General features: G+C 41.0%; 2 protein-coding genes and 1 non-coding gene across 14 annotated transcripts in view; all 3 read left to right on the top strand.

Annotated features, from left to right (window-relative positions):
• Positions 1–6209, top strand: part of GOLGB1 (golgin B1) — a 74564-nt gene extending 68355 nt beyond the window's left edge. For all 11 annotated transcript variants that reach the window (XM_070466044.1, XM_070466043.1, XM_070466040.1 and 8 more), the window contains 4 exons: positions 650–747; positions 1193–1327; positions 4438–4543; positions 4800–6209. In XM_070466044.1, the coding sequence (XP_070322145.1) occupies positions 650–747; positions 1193–1327; positions 4438–4543; positions 4800–4934 (474 nt within the window). In that variant the 3' untranslated portion in view covers positions 4935–6209. The remainder of the gene's footprint in view (positions 1–649; positions 748–1192; positions 1328–4437; positions 4544–4799) is intronic.
• A 4872-nt stretch (positions 6210–11081) lies between these two features.
• Positions 11082–26045, top strand: part of HCLS1 (hematopoietic cell-specific Lyn substrate 1) — a 32595-nt gene continuing 17631 nt past the window's right edge. For both annotated transcript variants that reach the window (XM_070466036.1, XM_020894169.2), the window contains exons 1-6: positions 11082–11192; positions 13677–13760; positions 14318–14391; positions 21615–21744; positions 23731–23841; positions 25662–25716. In XM_070466036.1, the coding sequence (XP_070322137.1) occupies positions 13677–13760; positions 14318–14391; positions 21615–21744; positions 23731–23841; positions 25662–25716 (454 nt within the window). In that variant the 5' untranslated portion in view covers positions 11082–11192. The remainder of the gene's footprint in view (positions 11193–13676; positions 13761–14317; positions 14392–21614; positions 21745–23730; positions 23842–25661; positions 25717–26045) is intronic.
• Positions 20336–20442, top strand: LOC139034876 (U6 spliceosomal RNA). Its single transcript, XR_011487455.1, has one exon. It is a non-coding gene; the product is annotated as a U6 spliceosomal RNA (small nuclear RNA).

Here is a 26045-nt window from a genome sequence, read left to right as displayed (position 1 = left end):
GACCCCATGGACTACAGCACACCAGGCTTCCCTGTTCATCACCAACTCCCGGAGCTTACTCAAATTCATGTCCATTGAGTGAACTGGTGGGAGAGAAATTAAAAAGTGAGTGGTAAACAGTGATGACTGAGGCTTTTGGAAGGCTTTTTGCTTCAAGTAATAGGAAAGCTGTAGGGAGATTTGGACCTGAGAAACAAAATTGGCAGAGTTGTTGACAGCCGTGGAGAGGGGAGGTTGTTGAAGTCGATGAAGACTGAGAATGAGCGTGGAGGGGAATAGGACATGGCAGGAAGAGGAGAGGGGTGGGAGGAGTGGCTGAATCAGGCAGGGACCAGAGTGGCTTCTGGAAAGTAGATGGGTCTCCACTAGAAGCAAGAGGGAGTCAGTGACCAGCCTTGAAACTTTTGAGAGGAGAGATTCAAGAATGAGAATCTGGAGGAAAGTCTAATGACGAGTTTTATGTAGGAGATTAATCTATTAGAGCAGAAGATTCTTACTTATACATCTGAACTTGAAGAGAGTGATAATAGAGGTATTCCTCTCCAAGATTTCTCTTTTTTCTCCAATGCCTAAGCAAGTTCTCATTTTCTCTGAGCACAATTTCTTGAGTGGTTTCATCACTGAATTACTAAATTTATTCTTCTTCCAGGGGCCACTAAATATAGATGTTGCTCCAGGAGCTCCCCAGGAAAAGAATGGCGGTCACAGGAAAGGTGATGCTGAAGAACTGAGCGAGCCACAGCTAAGGTGGGGGAGCAGCTCTCAACCCTGGAGTGTGCGCTGTGTAGGCAGCACTTGGGTGGTCATCTAGTTAGAACAGGAGTCCATTGTATGGATTTAATGTGTCTTCTTATCTTACTGGCCTCACAGGATTAATGTGAGCATTATAAAGTAACAATTATAATAACAAATTGAGTGTGAGTAGTTTGTAAAACAGACCCTCCCTACACACACACATCTTACTAAGATTATGATATTCAAATGAGAGATATTCAGAAGTCCCTAAAATCTCTGAAGGCATTTCCTGCAGCTTTATTTAATCTTTTGACAGGCATTCTTTTAAAATACTCATTGTGTTTGTACAGCCTTCTATAAATTTCCATGCTTTATAAGCTTAGGAAGACTTCAGATCCCTATATCTGCAACTCTGTCCTGCATCTAGTGATGCTGTTGTTTTCCTTTTGTCGTGAAGCTTTTCCGAGGCCCAGAAACAGCTCTCCAACACTAAACAGGAGATGAACGAATTGAGAAAACTGCTGGAAGAAGAACGAGACCAAAGAGTGGCTGCTGAGGCTGCCCTCGCCACAGCCGAGGAGCAGATCAGGCGGTAAAGGACCGAGGGACACAGCCTGTCTTCATTTCTGACCCTTTCTGATTCTGTGTGTGTGTGTGCTTAGTTGCTCAGTCATGTCCAACTCTCTGTGACCTCATGGACTGCAGCCTACCAGGCTCCTCTGTCCATGGGGATTCTCCAGGCAAGAACGCTGGAGTGGATTGCCATGCCCTCCTCCAGGGAATCTTCCCAACCCAGGGATCAAACCCAGTTCTCCCATATTGCATTTGGATTGTTTACCATCTGAGCCACCAGGGAAGCCCAAGAATACTGGAGTGGGTAGCCTATCCCTTCTTTAGGGGATCTTCCCAAGCCAGGGGTCGAACGAGGTTCTCCTGCATTGCAGGTGGATTCTTTACAGCTGAGCTACCAGAGAAGCCCTTTTTGATTGTACTTGTATGCATTTCATGGCCAGACTTGGGAATAAATAGGATCTAGTTCTCATCCTGCGGAGAAGGCAATGGCACCCCACTCCAGTACGCTTGCCTGGAAATTCCCATGGATGGAGGAGCCTGGTAGGCTGCGGTCCATGGGGTTGTTAAGAGTCGGACACGACTGAGCAACTTCACTTTCACTTTTCACTTTCACACGTTGGAGAAGGAAATGGCAACCCACTCCAGTGTTCTTGCCTGGAGAATCCCAGGGATGGGGGAGCCTGGTGGGCTGCCGTCTATGGGGTCACATGGAGTCGGACACGACTGAAGTGACTTAGCAGCAGCAGCAGCAGCAGCAGTTCTCATCCTGAGATGGGTGCTGTAGCAAGAGTGGGCTCAAGACAAGCCACGGTAATCCAAGCTCAGCCCATCCACAATTCCCTCTTTGGCCCTAATGCAGAATGGATATCGAGGCAGCTAATTGAGTGCTGCCTCCCCAGACCTGGCACTGCTGTTGTCCTGTTAGCACCTGACACATACTCCACAATGCCTATGGAACTCAGTGGACTTGCCATTTAAAAACAGCCCACCAATGCTTACAAACATCTCATCCTTACTCAGCCTAGCCTACAGTGACAGACTGACCTGCATGGTACCAGACCATGCTGTTTGCATCAAGGCTGCCCCTAAAAAGCTTATCTTATGGAGGAACAGACACAGAAGGGGTCCTGTGCAGCCAGTCGGGCTCTCATGAGGAGATGGAGGAGGAGGATGGAGCTAGGCTGGGCACATTGAGTTTCTCTTTCCAGGCTCACAAAGCAGATTAAAGTGTTCCTTCACGCCTGAGAAAAGTGTGGGCCCTATAAAGAGAATGCAGGAGTTTTAGGCTAATCAACATCCCTTCATGTAGAGGAAACATCAGGAGTAGAGTTTCAGCCTCCCCACACAATTAAGAAGTGCATCCCTCTAGGCAAATGATTGATCAGCTGTGTGCTGTGTTACTTGCAGCACCTTGATACAATTCTCATGGCATTTTTTTTAATTGAAGTATAATTGCTTTACAGAATTTTGCTGTTTTCTGTCAAACCTCAACATGAATCAGCCATAGGTGTACATATATCCCCTCCCTTTTGAACCTCCCTCCCATCTCCTCCCCATCCCACCCCTCTAGGTTGATAGAGAGCCCCTGTTTGAGTTTCCTGAGCATACAGCAAATTCCCATTGGCTATCATTTTACATATGGTAATGTAAGTTCCATGTTACTCTTTCCATACATCTCCCCCTCTTCTCCCCTCTCCCTGTGTCCATAAGTCTGTTCTCTATGTCTGTTTCTCCATTGTTGCCCTGTAAATAAATTCTTCAATACCATTTTTCTAGACTCCATATATATGTGTTAGAATATGGTATTTATCTTTCTCTTTCTGACTCACTTCACTCAGTATAATAGGTTCTAGGTATCTACCTCATTAGAACTGACTCAAATGCATTCCTTTTTATGGCTGAGTAATATTCCACTGTGTATATGTACCACAACTTTTTTATCCATTCATCTGTCAATGGACATCTAGGTTGCTTCTGTGTTCTAGCTATTCTAAATAGTGCTGCCGTGAACAATGGGATACATGTTTCTCTTTCAATTTTGGTTTCCTCAGGGTATATGCCTAAGAATGGGATTGCTGGGTCATATGGTGATTTTATACCTAGTTTTTTAAGGGATCTCCGTACAGTCTTCCATAGTGGCTCTATCAATTTACATTCCCCACCAACAGTGCAAGAGCATTCCCTTTTCTCCACATCTTCTCCAGCATTTATTGGTTGTAGACTTTTTGATGAGGGCTATTCTGACCAATGTGAGATGATATCTTATTGTAGTTTTGATTTGAATTTCTCTAATAATGAGTGATGTTGAGCATCTTTTCATGTGTTTATTTACCATGTATATGTCTTCTTTGGAGAAACGTCTGTTTAGGTCTTTTTCCCACTTTCTGATTGGGTTGTTTGTTTTTCTGGTATTGAGTTGTATGAGCTGTTTGTATATTTTGGAAATTAATCCTTTGTCACATGTTTCATTTGCTATTTTTTTCTCCCATTCTGAGGGTCAATTCTTGTTTTTGTGAGAAACCGTTGAGTGGATAAAAACAGCTTCTTCATTAAATGGAGAAGTTCTAGTATTAAATAAGTAAGCAAATTAGCAAAAAATTAAACAGAAAGCAATAGAGGCTGCAGTTGAGTTTAATTGTAAAAACCCCACAAAAATCTTTCTTGAATTCTTTTGCATATTAGATTTTAATAAACAGGGAAAAAAATAAAAGAGTTTCTCTGAGCCAGGTGTGGTATAGCAGGATATAAAGAGCATGAGGTTTAGAGACACAGCTGGGTTTTGAATTCTGGCTTTACATTTTACTGGATGTACCATTGTGGACAAGTACTTTTTACTTCTTTAAGTCTTACTTTGAAGATAACACCACCAACCTTAAACCTGAGAATTAAACATATGTAAAACACCTGATCCAGCATCTGATACACAGTAGGCAGTCAATTCTTGGTAATTATTACCATCTCTACTGCTGCTGAAAGAAACCTGTCTACCCTTTCACTCCTTGCATGGGGACGGGGCCATGGGAGCTGCAAGTCCCTTACACTGCATCCCATGGCAAGATGTCCAGGGTGATTTCACCTGATCAGCCTCTCATGCCATGAACCAATGCCTCTTTTTTTTCCTTAATTCAGGTTGGAGCATGGTGAATGGGACTCTGCCCGGTCTCCTATCATTGGCTCCTGCGGCTCCCAGGAGCAGGCGCTGTTAATAGATCTTACAAGCAGCAGTTGTCGGAGGGTAAGAAGAGAGAAGGGTGAAGAAAGGGCACTGTGCTATCAGACGGGCTGGCTGTGTTGAGGGCAAGGGGTCAAGGAGAAGGAACATGGGCCTGAGATTGGAAGGGTATGAAAGGCTGAAGGAAACTATTGGGATGTACCAAGCTGCTGGCCCCAAGGAGTTTTCCTCTCAGGATACCCTTCTCTGCAGTGGTTGGAGAAGGAAACAGGGCAGATCTCTCTAGGGTGAGACTCTGATTTCCACATTTTCTTTTCAGACCCGGAGTGGTGCTGGCTGGAAGCGGGTCCTGCGTTCTCTCTGTCACTCCCGGACAAGGGTACCGCTGTTGGCAGCTGTCTACTTTCTGATGGTTCATGTCCTACTCGTTCTATGTCTCACAGGCCATCTATAAGCCTAGTTCTCACCTTTTGGACCACTCCCCCAAGAACTTGGAACTTCCTCACCTCTAACATCAAAACCATCAATTCCAGTGGTACAGTCTTCCCACTTACAGATCCTCTTCTCCAATTCTCCACAGAAAGTGCCTGTAAAAACAGAGGTGGATATGAGCACAGGTTAGAGCTGCAGGGGCCAGTGATTCTGCTTTCTTCTATTGCCCAAGGCCTGACACTTCTGCATTGGTTATTGAGCCCAATATTTGTTCAGGTTTTGCAGGGCCCTGATATTTTATGGTCCTGTGAAAGATGCTGAGGAAATGTCTTTCAGCCAGGAGGATGGTTCCAAATAAGCCTAATAAACGGAAGTCCAGTATCATTCTGATTGATACTTTCTTTCCCTCGTGTACCTTATAATTTTCTCCCACTTCGGAGGACGTGGACCTACCATAAACATGGCAGGGGGAATGTTCCAGGGAACATTACCTCATAGGATATCTAATTAGGTCACTGGCAAAATGGAGCAAGAGTGGAAGAACTCCCCAGGGGTGTTAGCTGTTGGATCACAGAGGAGGACAGCATCTCCTTCCCTGTCTGTTCAGACTTAATTGGAGTGAGACTCATGGTCCTGACTGTACGGTGAGGATCCCACTGTTTATCCCTTGATCATCACATGTGTACTGAGATGTGAAGTGGCCTGTGCCTTTCCTTTCACTGAAAGGCAAGAGAAGCTGGCTATGGACAGTGGAATTCAATACTCATCATTCCTGTGTTATCTGGATAAGCCTCGAATGTGAGCCCTAAGATAGTACACTGGGAACCCCTGACAGTATACTGGGAACCAGCCCTAGGTGAGGCGCTGAATCCCAGCCAGGGAGATTGGACTGGTGTGACAACCACCCCTAGCCTCCTGAAGTCCAAAGCTGCTTTGCAGTTGGTGACACTTATTCCAGCTTCTCCACGTGTTGTCATCTGCCCTTTGTGGTAACAGGGAGCTGAAGGAAATAGAGGGAGACTATAGAGAAGACAAAATATTTAAATCCAAGCCTGAGAATGACAGCCAGGTTTGAATTCCGTTTGTGCCTATTCCCCGGCCCCAACCCTTACCGACTGGTTATTTTCTCATTTTGCACATGTCCCCTGCCTGCTCTCACTACCCAAAGAGGAGAGAGAACTGGTGGACACACTGATCTGCTCTAATCCTTTGTTCTCTGGTGACCAAATCATGGTCACAGCAACCCAGGAGCTTTCCTGAACAGGTGTAAATTAATAAAATTATTTTCAGAATGAAATATTGTGGTGGTGTGTGTGTGTATACACAGGAGGTTACATATATGTGTTTGCTTGCTGAGGGGAGGAAGGAACATAGAGGAATTAGGGATGGGGTAGCCAGGAGTTAATATAGAGGTAGACAGCTGTGCATATCTAGGCTTCCTTCCCACTGGCCAACATCTGGCTGCACGCATCTTTCTAGGCTTAGCTAGATCTCAGGTGGTGAAATGGAGTGAGGAGATGCCATCCTAATAATGAACCAAACAAAGCTGAGCCTTTGGGCATGAGATTCATGCAGGTTTTTGCCTGGACCTGGAAGAACTATCTGGTGCGCATTGAAAATACTTGATCCCCAGGGATCCCTCTGGGTAGGAGTAGAGTAGGGAAGGTAAGTCTCATAGGAGAAAAGCAGGATGGGCATTATTATTTGTTTATATCAAGTTCAGAAGCTCCAATACTTTGGCCACCTGATGTGAAGAGCTGACTCATTGGAAAAGACCCCAATGCTGGGAAAGATTGAGGACAAAAGGAGAAGGGGATGACAGAAGATGAGATGGTTGGATGACATCACTGACTCAATGGACATGAGTTTGAGCAAACTCTGAAAGTGAAGAACAAGGAAACCTGGCCCACTGCAGCCCACAGGGTCACAAAGAGCAACTGAACAAAACATCAGGTCACTGCTTGAGAAAAGCTAACTCACTTTCTCAAGGTACAATAAATTTTGAACCACGTCTATCTAACTTTAAAGCCCATGCTTGCTGTGTTTTACTGCCTCTCATTAGGAATGAACTTGGGACATTTGCTAAAGGGAAGATGGACTTGCTTTTTTTTCTTTTAATTGTATTGAAGTATAGTTGATTTACAATGTGTTAATTTTTACTGTACAGCAAAGTGATTCAGTTATACATTTTTCATATTCTTTTTCATTATTATCACTGGATATTAAATATAGTTCTCTGCTCTATACATTAGGAACTTATCATTTATTCATTCTTTATATAATAGTTGGCAGTTAGTAACCTCAAACTCCCAACCCATCCCTCTCCCATCCACTCCTACCGCTTGGCAACCAGTCTGTTCTCTGTGACTCTGAGTCTGTCTCTGTTTTGTAGGTAAGTTTATTTGTGTCATATTTTAGATTGCACATATAAGTGATATCATATGGTATTTGTCTTTCTCTTTCTGACTTAGTATGATAATCTCTAGATCTGTCTATATTGCTGCAAATGGCATTACTTCATTTCTATGGCTGGGTATTATTCCATTGTATATATGTACCATATCTTCTTTATCCAACATGGGCTTTCTGGTCACTGATTAAATTCTTTGATTTCTCTAAACAACCATACCTGGATGGTGTGTCACAATATCTGGTCTGATTGTTTCTATTTTTTGGCGCAAATTTAGGATTCAAAATGATCTAGAAGATTTTTTCCCTGTTCTTACTCTTCCTTATAATAACCTTGGTGCTGCCATAATAAATAGGTTATCGGGTAGGAAAAGTAGGTAATCTCCACATTAGGTGTAGAATCCTTAGATTGCCCTCCTCTGTATTTTGGACATACTTCATCCAGGCCCTGTTTGAATCTACTGGGGAGCTCACAACTGAGCAATTCAGGTCAGAACTCCATGTCAATCAAGATTAGGAGAGGCTTGGTCAGATACACTAACAAATACTCCCAAATTCTCAGTAGCTAAAACAGCAATTATTTTTTAGGATTCTGTTTTAGTCAGATTCCAAGTCCTTCACACAATGAGTGGGGCTCTACTTGTGTTGTCATTTTTAGTTGGGGACTGTCACTATGGGACCTAGGCTGCCAGAGGAGCCACTCCAGAGAGTTGCAAGTTGTTTTGTGTCGGTCGGAGGAAAAAAAGCACAACCTAAAAGTTGAGAATTCTGTTTCATTTGGCAGACAAAACTGAGGACTTAAACCCAGGCCACAGCCTTCCAGATATTTCTCTGGAACTGCTACAGAGAGGTAAGGGAGGAGCCAGGACATATAGGAGTGGTGTAAAGACCCTGCAGTCAGTTGAAACTTCAAAAGATTACTGTTAACTAGAGAAAACCAAATTACTGTTTATTAAAGAAAATCTATGACAAACCTGCTGCTGCTGCTGCTGCTGCTAAGTCACTTCAGTCATGTCCGACTCTGTGTGACCCCATAGACGGCAGCCCATCAGGTTCCCCCATCCCTGGGATTCTCCAGGCAAGAACACTGGAGTGGGTTGCCATTTCCTTCTCCAATGCATGAAAGTGAAAAGTGAAAGTGAAGTCGCTCAGTGGTGTCCGACTCTTAGCGACCCCATGGACCACAGCCTACCAGGCTCCTCCGTCCATGGGATTTTCCAGGCAAGAGTACTGGAGTGGGATGCCATTGCATTCTCCATGACAAACCTAGACGGTATTAAAAAGCAGAGACATTACTTTGCCAACAAAGGTCCATCTAGTCAAAGCTATGGTTTTTCCAGTAGTCATGTATGGATGTGAGAGTTGAACCATAAAGAAGGCTGAACACCAAAAAACTGATGCTTTTGAGCTGTGGTGTTGGAGAAGACTTGAGAGTCCCTTGGACTGCAAGGAGATCAAACCAGTCAGTCCTAAAGGAAATCAGTCCTGAATATTCATTAGAAAGACTGATGCTGAACCTGAAGCTCCAATATTTAGGCCACCTGATGTGAAGAACTGACTCACTGGAAAAGACCCTGATTCTGGGAAAGATTGAAGGTGGGAGGAGAAGGGGACGACAGGACAAGATGGTTGGATGGCATCACGGATTCGAAGGACATGAGTTTGGGTGAGCTCTGGGAGATGGTGAAGGATAGGGAAGCCTGGTGTGCTACAGTCCATGGGGTTGCAAAGAGTAGGACATAATGGAGTGACTGAACAACAAAGAAAACCAGATATCCCAAGTTAATGAATTTTCTATGCATGAGAAGATTTAAGTCTGGGCTCATTGTTATGCATCTTAGCTATCTAGGGCTAGTGTCCTGTTCTTTCCCTTGCTGAGTCCCCTCAGGTGTGCCTATGAGGTGGGTGCAGTGGCTAAGGACTTGGCAGGGGGCAGCTCATTTGTCTCCATCCTGAGTTCCCTTAGGGCTCACCTGTGGCTTAATGTCAAGGAGCCTAGCAAAGTTCCTGCTAGTCTTGAAGTCTCCACTAGAAAGTGATGTGTTTTACTTCCTATATTTTGCTGGTCAGAACAGTCAACCAGAGCAAGTCTGTCTTCAAGAGGGAAGGGAGGGGCAGCAAATCTTGTGGAACAGTAATACAGAATGCCACAAGGACCTTCCATCATCTTGTACCACTTAGTTCTTTCAGATTTCTTCCTACTTCTTTTTTTTTTTTTTCATTTATTTTTATTTTTATTAGTTCGAGGCTAATTACTTTACAATATTGTAGTGGTTTTTGCCATACATTGACATGAATCAGCCATGGATTTACATGTGTTCCCCATCCTGATCCCCACCACCACCTCCCTCCTCATCCCATCCCTTTGGGTCTTCCCAGTGCACCAGCCCTGAGCACTTGTCTCATACATCCAACCTGGGCTGGCGATCTGTTTCACACTTGATAATATACATGTTTCAATGCTATTCTCTCAGATCATCCCACCCTCGCCTTCTCCCACAGAGTCCAAAAGTCTGTTCTATACATCTGTGTCTCTTTTTCTGTCTTGCATATAGGGTTATCATTACCATCTTTTAAAATTCCATATATATGCATTAGTATACTGTATTGGTTTTTATCTTTCTGGCTTACTTCACTCTGTATAATGGGCTCCAGTTTTATCCATCTCATTAGAACTGAGAGAACTCATATTCACAATGGAATACTATTCAGCCATTAAAAAGAATACATTTGAATCAGTTCTAATGAGATTTCTTCCTACTTCTTGTAGTTCAGACACTAAGTTGTGTCCAACTCTTTGTGACTCCATGAACTGCAGTATGCCAGGCTTCTCTGTCCTTCACTATCTCCCAGAGTTTGCTCAAATTCATGTCCATTGAGTCTGTGATGCTATCTAACCACCTCATCCTCTTCCACCTCCTTCTTTTGCCTTCAATCTTTCCCAGCATCCGGGTCTTTTTCAATGAGTTGGCTGTTTGCGTCAGGTGGCCAGAGTATTGGAGCTTCAGCTTCAGCATCAGTCCTTCCAATGAATACTCAGGGTTGATTTCCTTTAGGACTGACTGGTTTGATCTACTTGCAGTCCAAGGGACTCTCAAGAGTCTTCTCCAGGACCACAATTTGAAGGCATCAATTCTTTGGTGCTCAGCCTTCTTTATGATCCAAGTCTCACATCCATGCATGACTGCTGGAAAAACCATAGCTTTGACTTATTGCCTGGGACTAAATCTTTCTGAATTAGCTCTGACTCCTCACCTCCCCCTAAAGAATATCTGAACCTTCCTCCCTCTGTGTCTATGTCTTACCTTTCCCCTATTAGTTAACTCCCACATCTATTATATGTAAAACCCCAGTTTTAAGTAGTGTGGGTAAGGTAATGAGTTTCTTTTTAAATCTTATGTTTCAAAATCCACATAAAAATCATTTTTTTCCATTAATCCTTTCTTATCCCTTCAGTCCATACCAAATTCTCTAAATTTCTTTATTATAAACAGATGCAACTGCCCATCTGTTTAGGGTACAAATGCTATTCTACAGCATTCTTCTATGTGTTTTCTAATTAAATATTTTGCTTCCCTGACCAGACTATAAATTCTGAGAGAGCAGCACTTTTTAAGGATCTCCAGAACCCTCAAAGTCTTGCAAAAGAGTAAGCACAGAGCATTTAATCCTTTTTTATTCAAATACCTAAGCAGAAGGAACTGACTCAAACTTCAGGAAGCAGTTGTGAGGACAGAGTGGCAGGAAATGACAGAAAACCTGAATACGGAACTGAAATAGCAGCTCAGAGTTTCTTGCTCTGAAGTGGCAGCAGCTAGAAAGGAGTCGAGTGTCTTCGTGAGGAGCTGAGAGAGCAAACGCAGAGTTGAAGGTGGGTACTCTGGGCAGTGGGAAAACTGGGGAGCACAGGACAAGAGTTGAAATGAGAGGGCCCTACCTGGCTGTTACTCCTTGCTGAGAGGTGAAGTCATTGCTAGTAGGCTTTTAACCTTTTATGGCCAGCAGGCCGGCCTGGTGGTTAGTAGTTGTAGATAATGAGCATGTGAGGATGGAAGCAAAAGGAAAACGCTGGAGCCTAGGGAATGGGATTCAGCGGCCATCCAGGCCTCCTGGTTTATGCTGACTACCTTCAATTCTCTCTCAGGCCCTTTGCTCCTAAGCACTGAGTTGGGAGAAGGATTATTGGAGGTGAAGACAGTCTCTGCCCTTGGAGAGCTTATGGGTCTAACAGAGAGACCAAACCCACAGGAGACATTGCAACAGATCAGGAAGTAGTTGCTAATGTACACCAGTGCTGACAACCAAGTGCCAAATTAAGTCATGGTGCTTTGACTAGGGCTGGTTTCTCTGTTTGTAGGATCACAGAATCTCAGAAAGTCAGAAATACAGGGGACTTGATGGAGTAGTGAGGTTAACCTCTTTGTTTTCCATTGGGAAAAACAGAGTTTCAGAGATGTTCAATACTTTACCAAAGTATTGATAAATGCCTGGTACCTGGCAAATGTGTACATACTCTTATCTTGACTCCCTAACCCATTTTCCCACAGGAGCTTAGGAACAGAGCTGGGTGACCTGACACCCAGTCCCTGTACTTTACTGAGGCAGCCTCATAAGTAGATCCTCGATCATGCCTGATATCCATGGTACCAGGCCTCAGCCAGTTACTCTCTGGTCTCCTACCTCGAGCTAGCACCTTTGGCTTCCCTCTTCCCAGCCAGTAGCTCAAGGATGCTAAGTTGGCTCTGAGTCAGAAACCCTTCTGTCTCAAAAAATACATGAGGATGAGAGGCTTATGGGAGAGTTAGGCTGGGGCCTGAGAGGAGCAGCAAGAAAGAGGACAGGACCATCGGTCCTCACTGCTTCCTTATTGCTCATGAATATTTCAGAAACTTCTCTTTTCCAGTTTTCTGTGTGAATTCCTTTTGATGGCAGAGCAGCCCCAGAGCCAGGACCATAGGTCTTATCCACCTCCCCCCCATCCAGTATTGTCACCCCCTCAGGGGAAGACAGAACTGCTCCTGGCAGTGACTCGTCCCACAGTCCAGCCGACTCGGTTCATACTTCCCCAGTGCCCTCTTTGCATCTCATTAACCAGTCTACCCCCAGATCTCCCTTTGGCTGGTTTCCCAGGGGTTTTTCAAAGAGTTGGAGAAGAATGGGGTTTTCAAGTGAAAAGGAAAATTGGAGAGTCTGAGTGCCTGGCTGGAGAGGCTGGAAGGTCCTAGGAGTGATTGTAAGAGGGGCTCCTTTAAGAGACAGTAAAGGGTGTGGGGAAGTATTCTGAGCATGGAAGGGTGGGCAGGAGTTTCCAGCTAGCAAGTGGTACCAAGGTCAAGGAGTCATAGACTAGAGCAGATGAGCATTGTCTGTCGTTTCCCCTTCACACCAAGACCCAGGACCCCACAGATGCAGAGCACCTGTTCAACTCCTCATGCAGGACTGGCAGGCCAACAGAGACACTGGGGATTCCCTAGTAAAATGATAATTTGGCACCCCCTCAAATTAGTGTTCTCCAGATATTTCTTAAACACACCTATTTAGTATAATAAAAGTCTAATGATTCTTAGTGTTCAGAACAAGGGATTTTATATGCTCTTTTTTGAACCAGTTACTGTCCTTAAAAAATAATATATTGTTGTTGTTCTTGTTGTTTAGTTGCTAAGTCATGTCCGACTCTTTGCAATCCCATAGACAGTAGCCCACCAGGCTCCTATGTCCATGAGATTTCCCAGGCAAAGGTGCTAGAGTAGGTTGCCATTCCCTTCTCCAGAGGATCTTCCTGACTCAAGGATCAAACCTACGTTTCCTGCTTGGCAGGCAGATTCTTTACCACTGAGCCACCTGGGAAGACCAAAATATGATTAAACCGTTTTTAAAACTTGAATAATGAATGAATTAGTCTCAGCAAATAATACCTCCCCATGCATTGTTCAGTGAAGGAATTTCAGCTGAGAGCCCCTATTGACATGCAACTTGTACAGTGGCCAGTCTTAGAGTGGAGTTTAGCAGATTGTAGAGAGGAGTGTAGATGTTCACTTTATCAAGAGCTGGGCTAATATATACCATGACACCTATGAAAGAAGTCATATGTAGATACCTGAGTGAAATGACACTGTCATTCCAGGCATGTTCTATATCCCTCATTGATAAATTAAGACACTCTCTGGGCTGGCCTCTTGACACAAGCAGGGGATTTCAGCAGTTTTGACACCCAAGTTATTTAGTGTTACCTATACCCATGACTTCTCTCCAGACTAAAGAAACACTGGGCTACTAATCACTGATTTCAGCATTCTTGTTTTCCCACCTCTTGATTTTTTTTCATCTAATCATTCCCATTTTTATTCACCCTCAGATGTGGAAGTCTGTAGTAGGACATGATGTATCTGTTTCCGTGGAGACCCAGGGTGATGACTGGGACACAGACCCTGACTTTGTGGTGAGTGTGGAAATAACTTTACTTGGACAATAAGTGACAGAGGGCAGGCATGTGGGCTACTCTGTATACTTTGAGGGGGACTAGAAGAAGTCTAGGACTGGGCTAGCCCTAGATGGGACTGTCTGGCAGGACAGTTGTCCGCAATGAGTGGGGCCTGCATGATAGCCTGCGTTGAGACTGGAAGGTGCAGATGAGTGATGTTGTGACTGATAGGATTTGGAAGGCAGTGCTAAGGAAGAAGATTAACTGGGTTTCATTTGGCCTGTGAGCCAGGATTTGAGCTGGATATGTATAACTTGGAGGGATTCAGGAGTTGTAGGAGACCTAAAGGAGAAAGTTTGAGGGATGCAGAATAGAAAGGGAGGTTTCAGAGCTCACCAGCTCCATGTTACCATGGGGGTCTGGGTGGGATAGGCGTGGAGAGGGGTCCGAGTAAAGTCCCAGACTGAAGGAAACAGCTGATACAGGGCACGTGGGGGGCATGTGTGTCAGCTGTGTGGCCTCTCAGTTTAGCACATCTCTTGCCATCACTTATTGCTAAGTGCTGTCTTCTGTAGAATGACATCTCCGAGAAGGAACAACGGTGGGGAGCCAAGACCATCGAGGGCTCTGGACGCACAGAGCATATCAAGTAGGTGCCGAAAGGACTGGGAGGGGGGAAAGAGGTATGGGAATAGTCCAGGGAAAACTTGGAGACTCAGGAGAAGGAGAGAGAGAAATTCCTGTCTCTGTGTTTTTGTTTTTTCTTCTTTCTCTCTCTGTGTGTCCCTCTGTCTATCATTCTGTATTTGTTTCATATCTCTCCTCTTATGCCCCCGACACTACTATCTGTTTTTTATTTCCAGCTTCTCTGATATTTCCCCAAGTGGGTTTATAATCTTAACAGTTTCTCTTCTTTCAGTTAGACATGAGGAATCCAGAGAGGGAAGTGCTGACTTCACTAATTTATTGTCTGTCTACTCACATATATATAATATGTGTCTGCATTGTAGGGTGACTTCAAATGGGCCAAGAAGGATTCAGTAAAATGTCAAGGGAAAGAACTCAGAATAAATATTATTAATATAAATAAGAGGATAATATCAGGTCCCACACCTGGTATAAATGACTTTTAAAATAAAAATTTATATTTGACTATTTGACAGAAGCAGGAAGTGATGAATGGTAACATGAAGAAATATGACATTTGGAAAACCTGTTGATTAAAACTATGTTAGTAATCTTAAAGATCATAAACCAATATTTTACCAGAAAAAAAAGCAAAACAAACAACAAACTCTGATACCACAAGAGAGAAGGAAGTTACACACAAATCCAGGGATTTCTGTGGGGTATAATGTGTATTAGGATTGTGAGATTCTCTCATTTCCATGGATTATTCAGGCTTTTCTAACTAGGGCTGTTTGCCTTGGATAGTGTCAAAATGTCCAATAGACACAATAAATAGTATAATAAGAGCAAAATTTTAAAGTAAATAAGTTGGCAAAATTAATCATTTTAAGCTCCACTTTAATGCCCCTTCCTCATAAACAATAGTGTTCTTACCTCGTTTTCTTCTAGATTTTTAAAAGTGTCAGCAGATGGTCACACTGCACAAGCCGCATGCTATGAAAATTTGGCACTTGTTTATATAATTTGATAATATTTAACACTATGCATTGTTGTTTAATTGGACATAAATGATTTATTTCAGGTAAATGTATGGATATCATATTTAAGGAAACTAGGCAATTCTGGAAGCAGTTGTAAAGTGAAAAAATGGAATTGGGTCATGCAGGAAGCTTCTCTGGTGCTCTTCTGTAGGCTCATCAAATCCTGCCCAAGTTAAGATATCTTGCCTTTTCTGAGAAAAGGCCACTCAGCCCTCATATCCTGAGAGCTATTAAGATAAGCATACAAACTCTCCTTGTACCCTTCCCTTACCAATGCCCCTCACATGCAGAGCAGAAGTAGAATGTTTTAAAGAGGACCCCTAAACCCCTGCCACAATCTTATGGAAAGAGCTTGAGCTTGGATATCAGACAGATTTAGATTCAATTTACAGCTCTACCATTAATGGCAATGTGAGTTAGGCATATAACTTCCCTGAAACTCAGCTTATTTATTTATCCAATGAGGATGTGACTAGCTACCCTGCAGATACATGGTTAGAATTCAATGAATTAGCATGTAGCAATGTCTAGTGCAGTACTTAGCACCTCTTGGCCTCTCAAGAATGTTATCTCCATTTCCTGTTAGTATAGATTGGTTGAATCAGATTTTCTTCCTAAAAGCCTAAAATAAACATGTAAACAGATGACAATCTTCCTTATTCCTAAGTGGCATTTATTTGGACTACTGTGTTACACAATCCAGTATATTTATTACTCTGACTGGTGACCCCTGGAGTTGTAAAATGTGGTGACCCTGGGTGTTTCCTTATTAGCCTAACTGGATCTATATCTGATAAAATAAATGGTGGGGACATTTACCCAAAAACCCACTCCTCTCCCATTTACCCAGGCTATTGAGGTGTAAAAGCCCAGTCTCTGCTCGTTCCTAGCCAGGTGATCTTAGACAGGCCACTTCCCTCTCTGATTCTCAAACTTACCACTGGGATCAAAAAGATTTCTAGAGGGCCTTCTAGTGGTAAGTCTATAATACTCTGGGATTCTTTCTGGCTCATGTGGACTAGAACAACCTTTAAGATCAGATGGGAATCACCAAGGTCCTTGGAAAGGAGGGGAAGTAGAAGAGAACTGTAGCTGCAGAGCTCAGATGACTCAAAGCAGGAAAAGGAAGTGCTTGTGGTTCTCATTAATCTCACTACCATCCCCCATGATCTTTCTTTTTGAGGTCTGTAAAAATAGATTTAGTTTGAGGAGTGGTTTGGTAATTTGGTAAATAGTTCAAATGATCCTATCCATCCTTCACCTGTTGTGTAGAGAAGTCCTGGGCCAGGCAACTCCAAGTAGTCTGGTATTTCCAGGACCTGCCTGGTTTTCAAGGGTTCTTGCCTTCTCTCCATCGTCTCACCACTTTTGCTCACTTATGTTCATGCACCTCTTTATGAGGCTGGATGTGAACACTGATCTGCTTCTTGTCACTATAGCTTAATTTTGCCTGTCCTAGAATTTCATGTAAATGGAATAATATATAATATATTTTTTGTGTCTGTCTGCTTTCAGTCAGCATATTTTTGAGATCTATTCATGGTCTTGTATGTATCAGTCTTTTGTTCCTTTTGAAGGTCAGGTAAATATAAATAAAGCTGTCAAGTAAAGCTATCATGAACATTTGGGTCCAGATCTTTTTCTTTACATATATTTTTACTTCCCTTGGGAAATACCTAAAAGTAGTATAATTCCTGAGTCATATAAAAAGTCTGTTTTAATTTTTCAAGAAACTGCTTTCTGAAAGAAATGTTTTTTCATTCCTACTAATAATGTATGGGTTTTAATTGTTCAACATCCTTGTCTACACTTAATATTGTTAGTATTTTTAATCATTCTTGTTAAGTGTGTAGTGATTTTAACTTGTATTTTTCTACTGGATAATTTTATTGAACATCTTTTCATTTGCCATTCATTTATTTTCATATATCTTCATTTTGAAGTGTCTATTCAAATCTTTTTCTCACTTTTAAAGTGGGTTATTTGTATTCTCTTGAGCTTTAAGAGTTCTTTAAATATTGTAGATAAAAGTATTTTGTGACATTATGTTTTATAAATATTTTCTGCCAGACTATAACTTGCCTTTTCACTCTATTAATAGCTTCTTTTAAAGATCAAAATATGTTAATTCTGATAATGTCTAATTTTATCAAAAATTTTTATGGTCAGTGCTTTATGTGTCTAGGAAATTTTTGCTTACCTCAAATTGTGAAGATTTTTTCCTTTGTCTTTTTCTAAAAGACTTATAGTTTTAGCTTTTACATTTAAGTCTACAGTTTACTTCAAATTTGTTTTTGTGTACATTATGAGGCAAAGATTGAGGTTCATTTTATTTCCATTTGGAGATTTCATTATTCCCACATCATTAAAAGACTATTCTTTCTTCATTGACTTACCTAGCATCTTTGACCATATATGTGAAAGTCCATTTCTAAACTATTTTATTGATTTATGTCTGCTCTGACCCATACCATATTACACTGAATGTTGTAACATTATTGTACTGTACCTTTTATTGTAGCAATGAAATCAGGTAGTCCTTCAACTTTGTGCTCCTTTAAAACATAATTTTTTATTATTCCAGAACTTTACATTTCCACATGCATTTTAGAATTAGCTAGTTGATTCCTACAAAAATACCTGTTGGTGTTTTGACTGGGAATGCATTGAATCTATAGATCATAGATTTGGAGAGAACTTACATCTTAGTTTTCCAAGTTTGAGATCCAAAACTTGATCTCAAGTTTTCCAAGCCATGAATATGGGATATGTTTCCATTTACTTAGGTCTTCTTTAATCTTTTCAGAAATGTTTTTCAGTGTTCAGGTCTTTCACGTATTTAATTAAAGTTATACTAAAATATTTAGTGTTATTTCATGTGATGGTAAGTAGAATTTATTTTAGCTTTAAATTCTCAAATGTCTGTGGCCAATATGTAGAAATAAAATTGCTTTTGATTGTAGCCTTGTTTTCTGGGACCTTGCTAAATGTACTGAATAGTTCTAGTAGCAAACTGATGTAGATTCTTTAGAATTTTCTTTGTCTATGATCATTGTTTGTGAATAAAATCTTATAGTCTGAGTCACTCATTTTTGTGCTTTTACTTTTATAATAATAACAAAGAATAAAAGTGTGTTCCTTCTCTTAGCTCATCTTTGAGGTCCTGGTTACTATAAACTATACTGTTTTATCAATTCCAAGGCAATGTATTTTAAGACTTTAAATAGGCTTCTGAGAGTTAATGTGTCAAGTTTCTTAGTTATGCCAGTTAGGACATTGAAATGTAACTTTTAGTTTCCTCTCTATATCTTCCATCTGGTCACTGTTTTCATACTTAATTATCTTTGTATGTAATATCTTTGTATCTATGTATCTATGTATACTTTCATACTTAATTATCTTTGTATTGTCAGAGTCTAACGGTACCTCACACTAAAAAAATTTAATAAATATTTAATGTTTATTTAATAATGGAATAATATGACACATTTATAGTAGCTTCAGCTATAGTCTAAAGAATTTGGTAAAAAGTTGGTATTTGCTGGCCCCAACATTTTCATTCAAATTTTATTATCTGTTGTCATGATTCTCTGATTAGCCTCACTGCCAAATATTAGGGAGATATTCCTGAATCTCATTTTCTAATCCCTTTAAAAACTTGTTTCAACTATAATGCAGTTATGATTCATGCAACAGTGACTGGATTTATTAAAACTTTGCATATTTTCCCCATTTGAAAGTAATGTCTAGTCCCATTTTATTCATTCTTCATCTGAATACTTTGGTTGGGAAATATTGGTCGTTTACCTGTTCTTGGCACCAGTAACTTTTTTGGACACAGATAGTTCTAAAGTGTTGCTGTTGTCAAACTAGCAACACAGGATCTCTGCCTTCACTGCTGCCAGAGGGTTTAGAGCAGGCACGGGAACAGAAGGTTCTTCCAGCTCTTAGCTTAATTTCATCTGGTTCAAAGCCAGTTTTCTAAAATTAGCTTTGACTAAAGCCAAGATGGCTTTTTAAAAAGACTTCAGGTGGCCTTACACTACAAGGCCACAAGATGGATCTATTCTTCTATGAAAGAGGAGAATTTTATTTATGAAATGGCCACTCTAACTGTAACCAATATATCTGGTTTATCTGAGCTAGTAAAGTTCCAGGAAAATTGCTCTCTCAGTTCTCCAAACCTCCATTTCTCACTGCAGGAAGTCAAGGTTTTTATTTAGGGTTCTCTTGCCCAAGTGTTTCTAAGAATCCCCGCTGGTCGTTATATGTATCCAAGCATATATATGTATATGTATATGTGTGTATATATATATATATATATATATATATATATATATATATGTGTGTGTCCTGATTGTCACTTATTGGTGCTGGAGTTGGTGCTGGTGCTGAGCTATCACTTCATATCCTCAGGCCAAACAAATACCCATAGATGTTCTGTGTACTGTGCTGTGCTTAGTCGCTTCAGTCATGTCCGACTCTTTGTGACCCTATGGACTGTGGCCCACCAGGTTCCTCTGTCCATGGGATTCTCTAGGCAAGAATACTGGAGTGGGTTGCCATTTCCTTCTCCCGGGGATCTTCCCAACCCAGGGATCGAACTTGTATTTCTTATGTCTCCTTCACTGATAGACGAGTTCTTTACCACTAGCACCACCAGGGTAAAGATGAAAGTGAAGCAAAGGGGAGAAGGCCTCCTTTCGGTGTTATGTTCTGTTAGGGATAGAGGTGTCCTAAATGAAGGTTATTAATTTTTAGTTCTCTTGGGAATAAGCAGATTTAGGGGCAGTGTGAAGGACATTCATTTTTTACAAGAAGAGACATAAAATACTTAATGTGTAGATAAATTCCTCAATGCTGTATTTTTCCTACTCAATGTGTTTAATAACTTCCTCATGTGCCATTAAAAAGTAATATGCAGTGCTTGCTTTGGCAGCACATATACTAAAGTTGGAATGATACAGAGAAGATTAGCACGGCCCCTGTGCAAGGATGACATGCAAGTTCGTGAAGCGTTCCACATTTTTAGATCTGAAAGAGACACGTGTAGCCCAATGTTCATCGCAGCACTGTTTATAATAGCCAGGACATGGAAGCAACCTAGATGCCCATCAGCAGACAAATGGACAAGAAATCTGTGGTACATATACACAATGGAATATTACTCAGCCATTAAAAAGAATACATTTGAATCAGTTCTAATGAGATGGATAAAACTGGAGCCCATTATACAGAGTGAAGTAAGCCAGAAAGATAAAACACCAATACAGTATACTAACGCATATATATGGAATTTAGAAAGATTGTAATGATAACCCCATATGCAAGACAGAAAAAGAGACACAGATGTATAGAACAGACTTTTGGACTCTATGGGAGAAGGCGAGGGTGGGATGATATGAGAGAACAGCATCAAAACATGTATATTATCAAATGTGAAACAGATCGCCAGCCCAGATTGGATGCATGAGACAAGTCCTTAGGGCTGGTGCACTGGGATGACACAGAGGGATGGGATGGAGAGGGAGGTGGGAGGGGGGTTCAGGATGGGGAACACATGTAAATCCATGGCTGATTCATGTCAATGTATGGCAAAAACCACTACAATATTGTAAAGTAATTAGCCTCCAACGAATAAAAATAATTGGGGGGGGGGGAAGTAATGTGCAATTTACTTAACTATTCCCCAATTTTTTCCACATAAATTCTTTCTTGGTTCTTATTATTAAATATAATGTTTCAGTGAATATCGTTAGACACTATGCTTTGCCACAGTTAAAATTATTTCCTTGGGATAGACTTCTAGGACTAGAATGTGTGGGTAAAGTGTATATGAATCATTTTGTGCTTCTTGAGGTAGAACACCTAATTGTTAGACAGCAAATCCATTCAGAGAGGAAAATAACTCTTCAATTACTGGCCTCTAACATTTAGGAACATGAGTCTAAATATCAGAAGGTTATTTAGTGAACAAAATGACAGACTAAAGGATACTATTGGTTGATAAAGAGTTCGTATCAGGCTATATATGCCAGCCACACTAATCCCTTACTCCCAGACCCAGCACAGGTTATTTGGTACTGTTTGGGACTATTGCTAAAAATGAACAGAACACACCACAAAATTACTATTTTTCTGGCAAGGAGGGTTCATTGACTTCTCTGTGTTAGACAAGTCTCTGTGATGTGTTTGCTTCCAGCATCCACCTGCTGAGGAACAAAGTATCAGAGGAGCATGATATTCTCAAGAAGAAAGAGATGGAGTCAGGGCCCAAAGCATCTCATGGCTATGGAGGTCGGTTTGGAGTGGAAAAAGACCGAATGGACAAGGTGAATTGAAAGGGGGAATTTTCTTTAAAAAAAATAAATAAGTTAATTAATTAATTAATTTGTTTATTTTATGGTTAAAACTTACTCAAAAGTAAAACATCCATTTGGTTTTAAAATTGAATGTCCAGGGACTTCCCTGGTGATCTAGTGGTTAAGATCTCGAGTTCCCAATACAGGGGGCCCTAGTTCCATCCCTAGTCAGGGAACTAGATCCCACATGCCACAGCTAAAGATCCTGCATACCATGACTAACACCTGGTACGGACAAATAAAATAAATATTAAAATAGAATGTCCACATATTATTTGTATCATTTTTCCTCTGATTTCAACACATAATATATAGATGGCAGAAAATGGGAGCCAAGACTTTAGAAGAACTGGCCTAGTGTAGGCTCAGCTACACTGTAATTCGTAGACTGAAGAGACACAGAACACACATACAGAAGGGGAAAATAGGTTTTAAAATCATTTACTGCTTTTAAATGTATGTGTATTATGTCTTTGCTACAACTTCTTTTACTGTTTGCTGTATATTTAGTGGGGTTTTTTTTACACATTTTATACATCACTTATGATTTGCACATCATCACTTATGATTTGCACATAGGTGTGAAAAATGTTGATGGGGATTTATCTATTAGATGCCCTTGAATATCATATTATCTTTCCTTTATCCATTAGATACTATGAAAGGATGATACAAGAAAGTTTGTATGGTGAAGCATATTTTTCCATTGATTTTCCTAACCTCAAAAATAGAGATATATTCCTATAATTAATAAATGTTTAATCTCCACAGAGAAAAAACAATTTAATGAAAACCGTTAGTCCACCCTCAAGAAGTGTTTTGTTTGGTCATTGTGTAAAATGCAGTCTAGACATTGTATTCTCCTAAAGAATTCCTAGGGGAAAGAAATGTAGATAAGCAGTCATTCATTCTTGAATTCAGCAAGCAAAGTTGACCTACGCAGACCCAAAAATACTGCAAAGTGAGCTCTCAGGAGCTCATATAGGGCAGTGTTTCACATCACTGTCTACATTTATGCCAGCATGGAATTGGAAATGTAGGAGGAAGAGGGAGCTTTCTAATTTCTTCTTAGTTGAGACTCTGTAAGGTATCACTGTTTGGTTTGAATACTGTTGTGGTTTTCCATTTCCTTCTCCAGGGGATCTTCCCGACCCAGGGATTTAACCTGGGTCTCCTGCATTGCAGGCAGATTCTTTACCATCTGAGCCACCAGGGAAGCCCATTTGGTCTGAAGTATTATTCAATTCCAAGGTTATTTATTAAATCATCCATATTGAAACATTGAAAGGGACATACCTTTCAAAACCAAGTAGAAAATTGTAGGAGGAAAAAGTGGAAGAGGGTGTTTTAAAAATTAAATTTTATGTCATGACTACTCATGGTACTGTCTACCAGCCCCATTTGGTATAAAGAGTCAGTCACTTAATATCAGGGTTCATGTGGCACTTCAGAACTTTGATGGTCTTACAGGAACAAAGATCCAAAACAAAAGCACTTTGTTGTATTAGAGAAATATTCAGCCTGGCTATGGCCTCTTGTCAGTCCCCTTAGGTCTCCCCTCAGTAACTATCCTCATTCCTCTTTTGATACCCAAAGGCCTTGTTTCACCCTCTTTTGTTTCTGCTTTAAACACCGCTCTGTCTATGCAGTCTCTATCCTTCTGGTTCCCAACACATCTTATGCGAGTTTCCTAAAGGATGAGTTCCTAGTGGTATGAAAGAAGAATCAGAATGTGCAAGACTCCAGAAAAAGTTACCTTGCTCTCCCATTACATGTTCCTTGGCACTACTGTCAAGTTATCAGTATAGTATATATGTAGTATGTATCAACATAGGTTATCAGTATGACCCAGAATGGAATTTCTTGTATTCTTACATCCTGTCCTGTCTGCATCATTTTATTTTTCCTTTGGTCATTTTTTATCTACTTACTCATTCCCATCTTGATTTTTCTCAGAGTGCCGTGGGCCATGAGTATGTTGCTGAGGTGGAGAAGCACTCTTCTCAGACTGATGCTGCCAGAGGCTTTGGGGGCAAATATGGAGTTGAGAAGGACAGGGCAGACAAGGTAAGTGACAACGCTCTCTCCCTGCACCATCCAACTCAGATCATGTGGGACTTACCAACAATACCTTGAAAGTAGGCCTGTGCTTCTCCTGTGGAAAAATGGGGCAGTGGTCTCAAGGAGGGTCCATCATGAGAATGGCTCCCACACAACTACCTCAGCAAGTTCTTTGGTGCCACTGTTGGAGGCCACATCCTGAGCTAAAAGGTGTTCATTTAAAAGAGACAAAGACCCTCAAACTCTGAATAAGGAATCCCTAAGCCATTGGTTTTATCAATCCTGTATGCATGAAGAGAAAAGAGGAAATTCCAGAGCTCCTCCTTTGGCCTGATAGCAAAGTCTTATAAATAGTTATGCCTTTCAGGAAAACAGAAATATCAGCTGAAATATTATTACAATGGTAGCAAATAATCAAGTAAAACAACTAATTAAGTTTACAATACTTTTAGAATGTAAAGGTTACTTTTCACAGCATCTAGCACCAACTTGCTACAGTCCAGGTGCTTTCAAGGACTTCTTTGTACAAAGAGTTCTTTGTACAAAGAGTAGTTTTGAAGAGAGAGAAAAAGAAAGGACAGTATGAGTACAGATGACAGAGTGGTCAGGAGAGTAAGACTGATAACTCATTCATGTTCTCATTTTCACACCTTAGTAGATCAGTTTCTTTGAGCTCATTTTTTATGGTACAAAATAGTGTGTCTGCCCTGCAGCAGCACACAGAGAGGCTGTCTTCACTGCTACCTGAGATTTTTAATTTTGTTTAACCTGCAGTTGTTAATAAGTGGCCTGAATCCTTAAAGCTAAGTGTTAGAATGTTATTTGAATTGTAGGTAGTTAAAAAAATAAAACACAGAAAAATTAAAAACATACTGTAAGGTAAAGGAGAACCATAGAGGATAATGTTTAAAAGCAGTAATGGAAATATGGAGCTTGTAATGTTCTTCTCTAATCAGGGTGGAATTTCCCTTTCATCTTGGCCCCCCTCCTGCCTCTGCCTACTTTTTCATTGTTCTTTATTTCATCTTCTGCCTCACCAGCCACAAACTGAATCACCTTAACAACCAGTGTGTCTTGTAAATCAAGAAAAAATACATACTAATAGCTTTTAAAATGCAATATATAGATTTGCTTAGAGACTCATAATTACTAAGCCATATGGGGATACAGCTATGTTAGGTACTTGCCAAGATATCCAGTCCCAAAGCAGCTAGGATCCAGATTCTCCTGGCTGCCTCTTATCCAACAAAATCCACGTCTCTGGGTTTGTGCTGCTGTCTAAGAAAAGAGAAGAGGCGTAGTATAATCAGTCAGTATAGGATGATATCTCTTAACATGTGCACAGTGCTTTATAGTTTACAAGGCACTTTTCTAGCTATTGTCTCAGTTTAGTAAGAGTTAGAAAGAAAAACAGTAACTTAATGAGTGACCTACACTCTCTATATTTTTCCCATTTAGTCCTCACAATATCCAAAATATACTGGAATCATTTTACAGTTGAGTTAGTAAGACAGATATACCTATTTTTATTTCATGTTTGAAGAACCTGAGGTTCAGGAATATTAAAGGATGTACCTAAAGTTACACAATTATAAAAAGGGACGTGAGGTTGGGGTTTGGATCTAGATCTCTCTGTGTGCAGAGCCCATGGTCATTGCTCTGTAGCACGCTGCCTATCTGGGTACTATTTGTTTCTACATTGTACTCCCATACTCAGCTTTGAGCTCCTATAACTATCTCCTGGGCTGAGTTAGGTGTTAGGGTATGTGAGGGAAGGGGAAACATTAACTCTGACTCTAACTGATTCTCTCTCCTTTTCTCTGTAGTCAGCAGTTGGTTTTGATTACAAAGGAGAAGTGGAGAAACACACATCTCAGAAAGGCAAGAACCCTGCACTTCAACCTGACTGCTCAGACTTCAGCTTCCAACAACCATCATCAACTCCCTTTAGTTCCATGACCCAGTTCCCCACTACTTTATTTATTTTTAAAATCTAAGCCTGTGCTTGCTTCTTTCTCCTTTATTGCTTTCATGTCCTTTGGCCATGCCATGTGACATGCATGATCTTAGTTTCTGGACCCAGGATTGAACCATGCCCCCTGTAGTAGAAACATGGAGTCTTAATCACTGGACTGCCAGTGAAGTCCCTCCTTCATCACTTTCTACATCACTGGTCAATTTTTTAGTCCCCTTTCCCATTTAATGGATTA

The sequence above is a fragment of the Odocoileus virginianus genome, chromosome 4, assembly GCF_023699985.2.
Source record: "Odocoileus virginianus isolate 20LAN1187 ecotype Illinois chromosome 4, Ovbor_1.2, whole genome shotgun sequence".
Classification (NCBI taxonomy): Eukaryota; Metazoa; Chordata; class Mammalia; order Artiodactyla; family Cervidae; genus Odocoileus; species Odocoileus virginianus.
The sequence above is the reverse complement of the archived record's forward strand: the minus strand, read 5'-3'. Positions and strand labels throughout refer to the sequence as shown.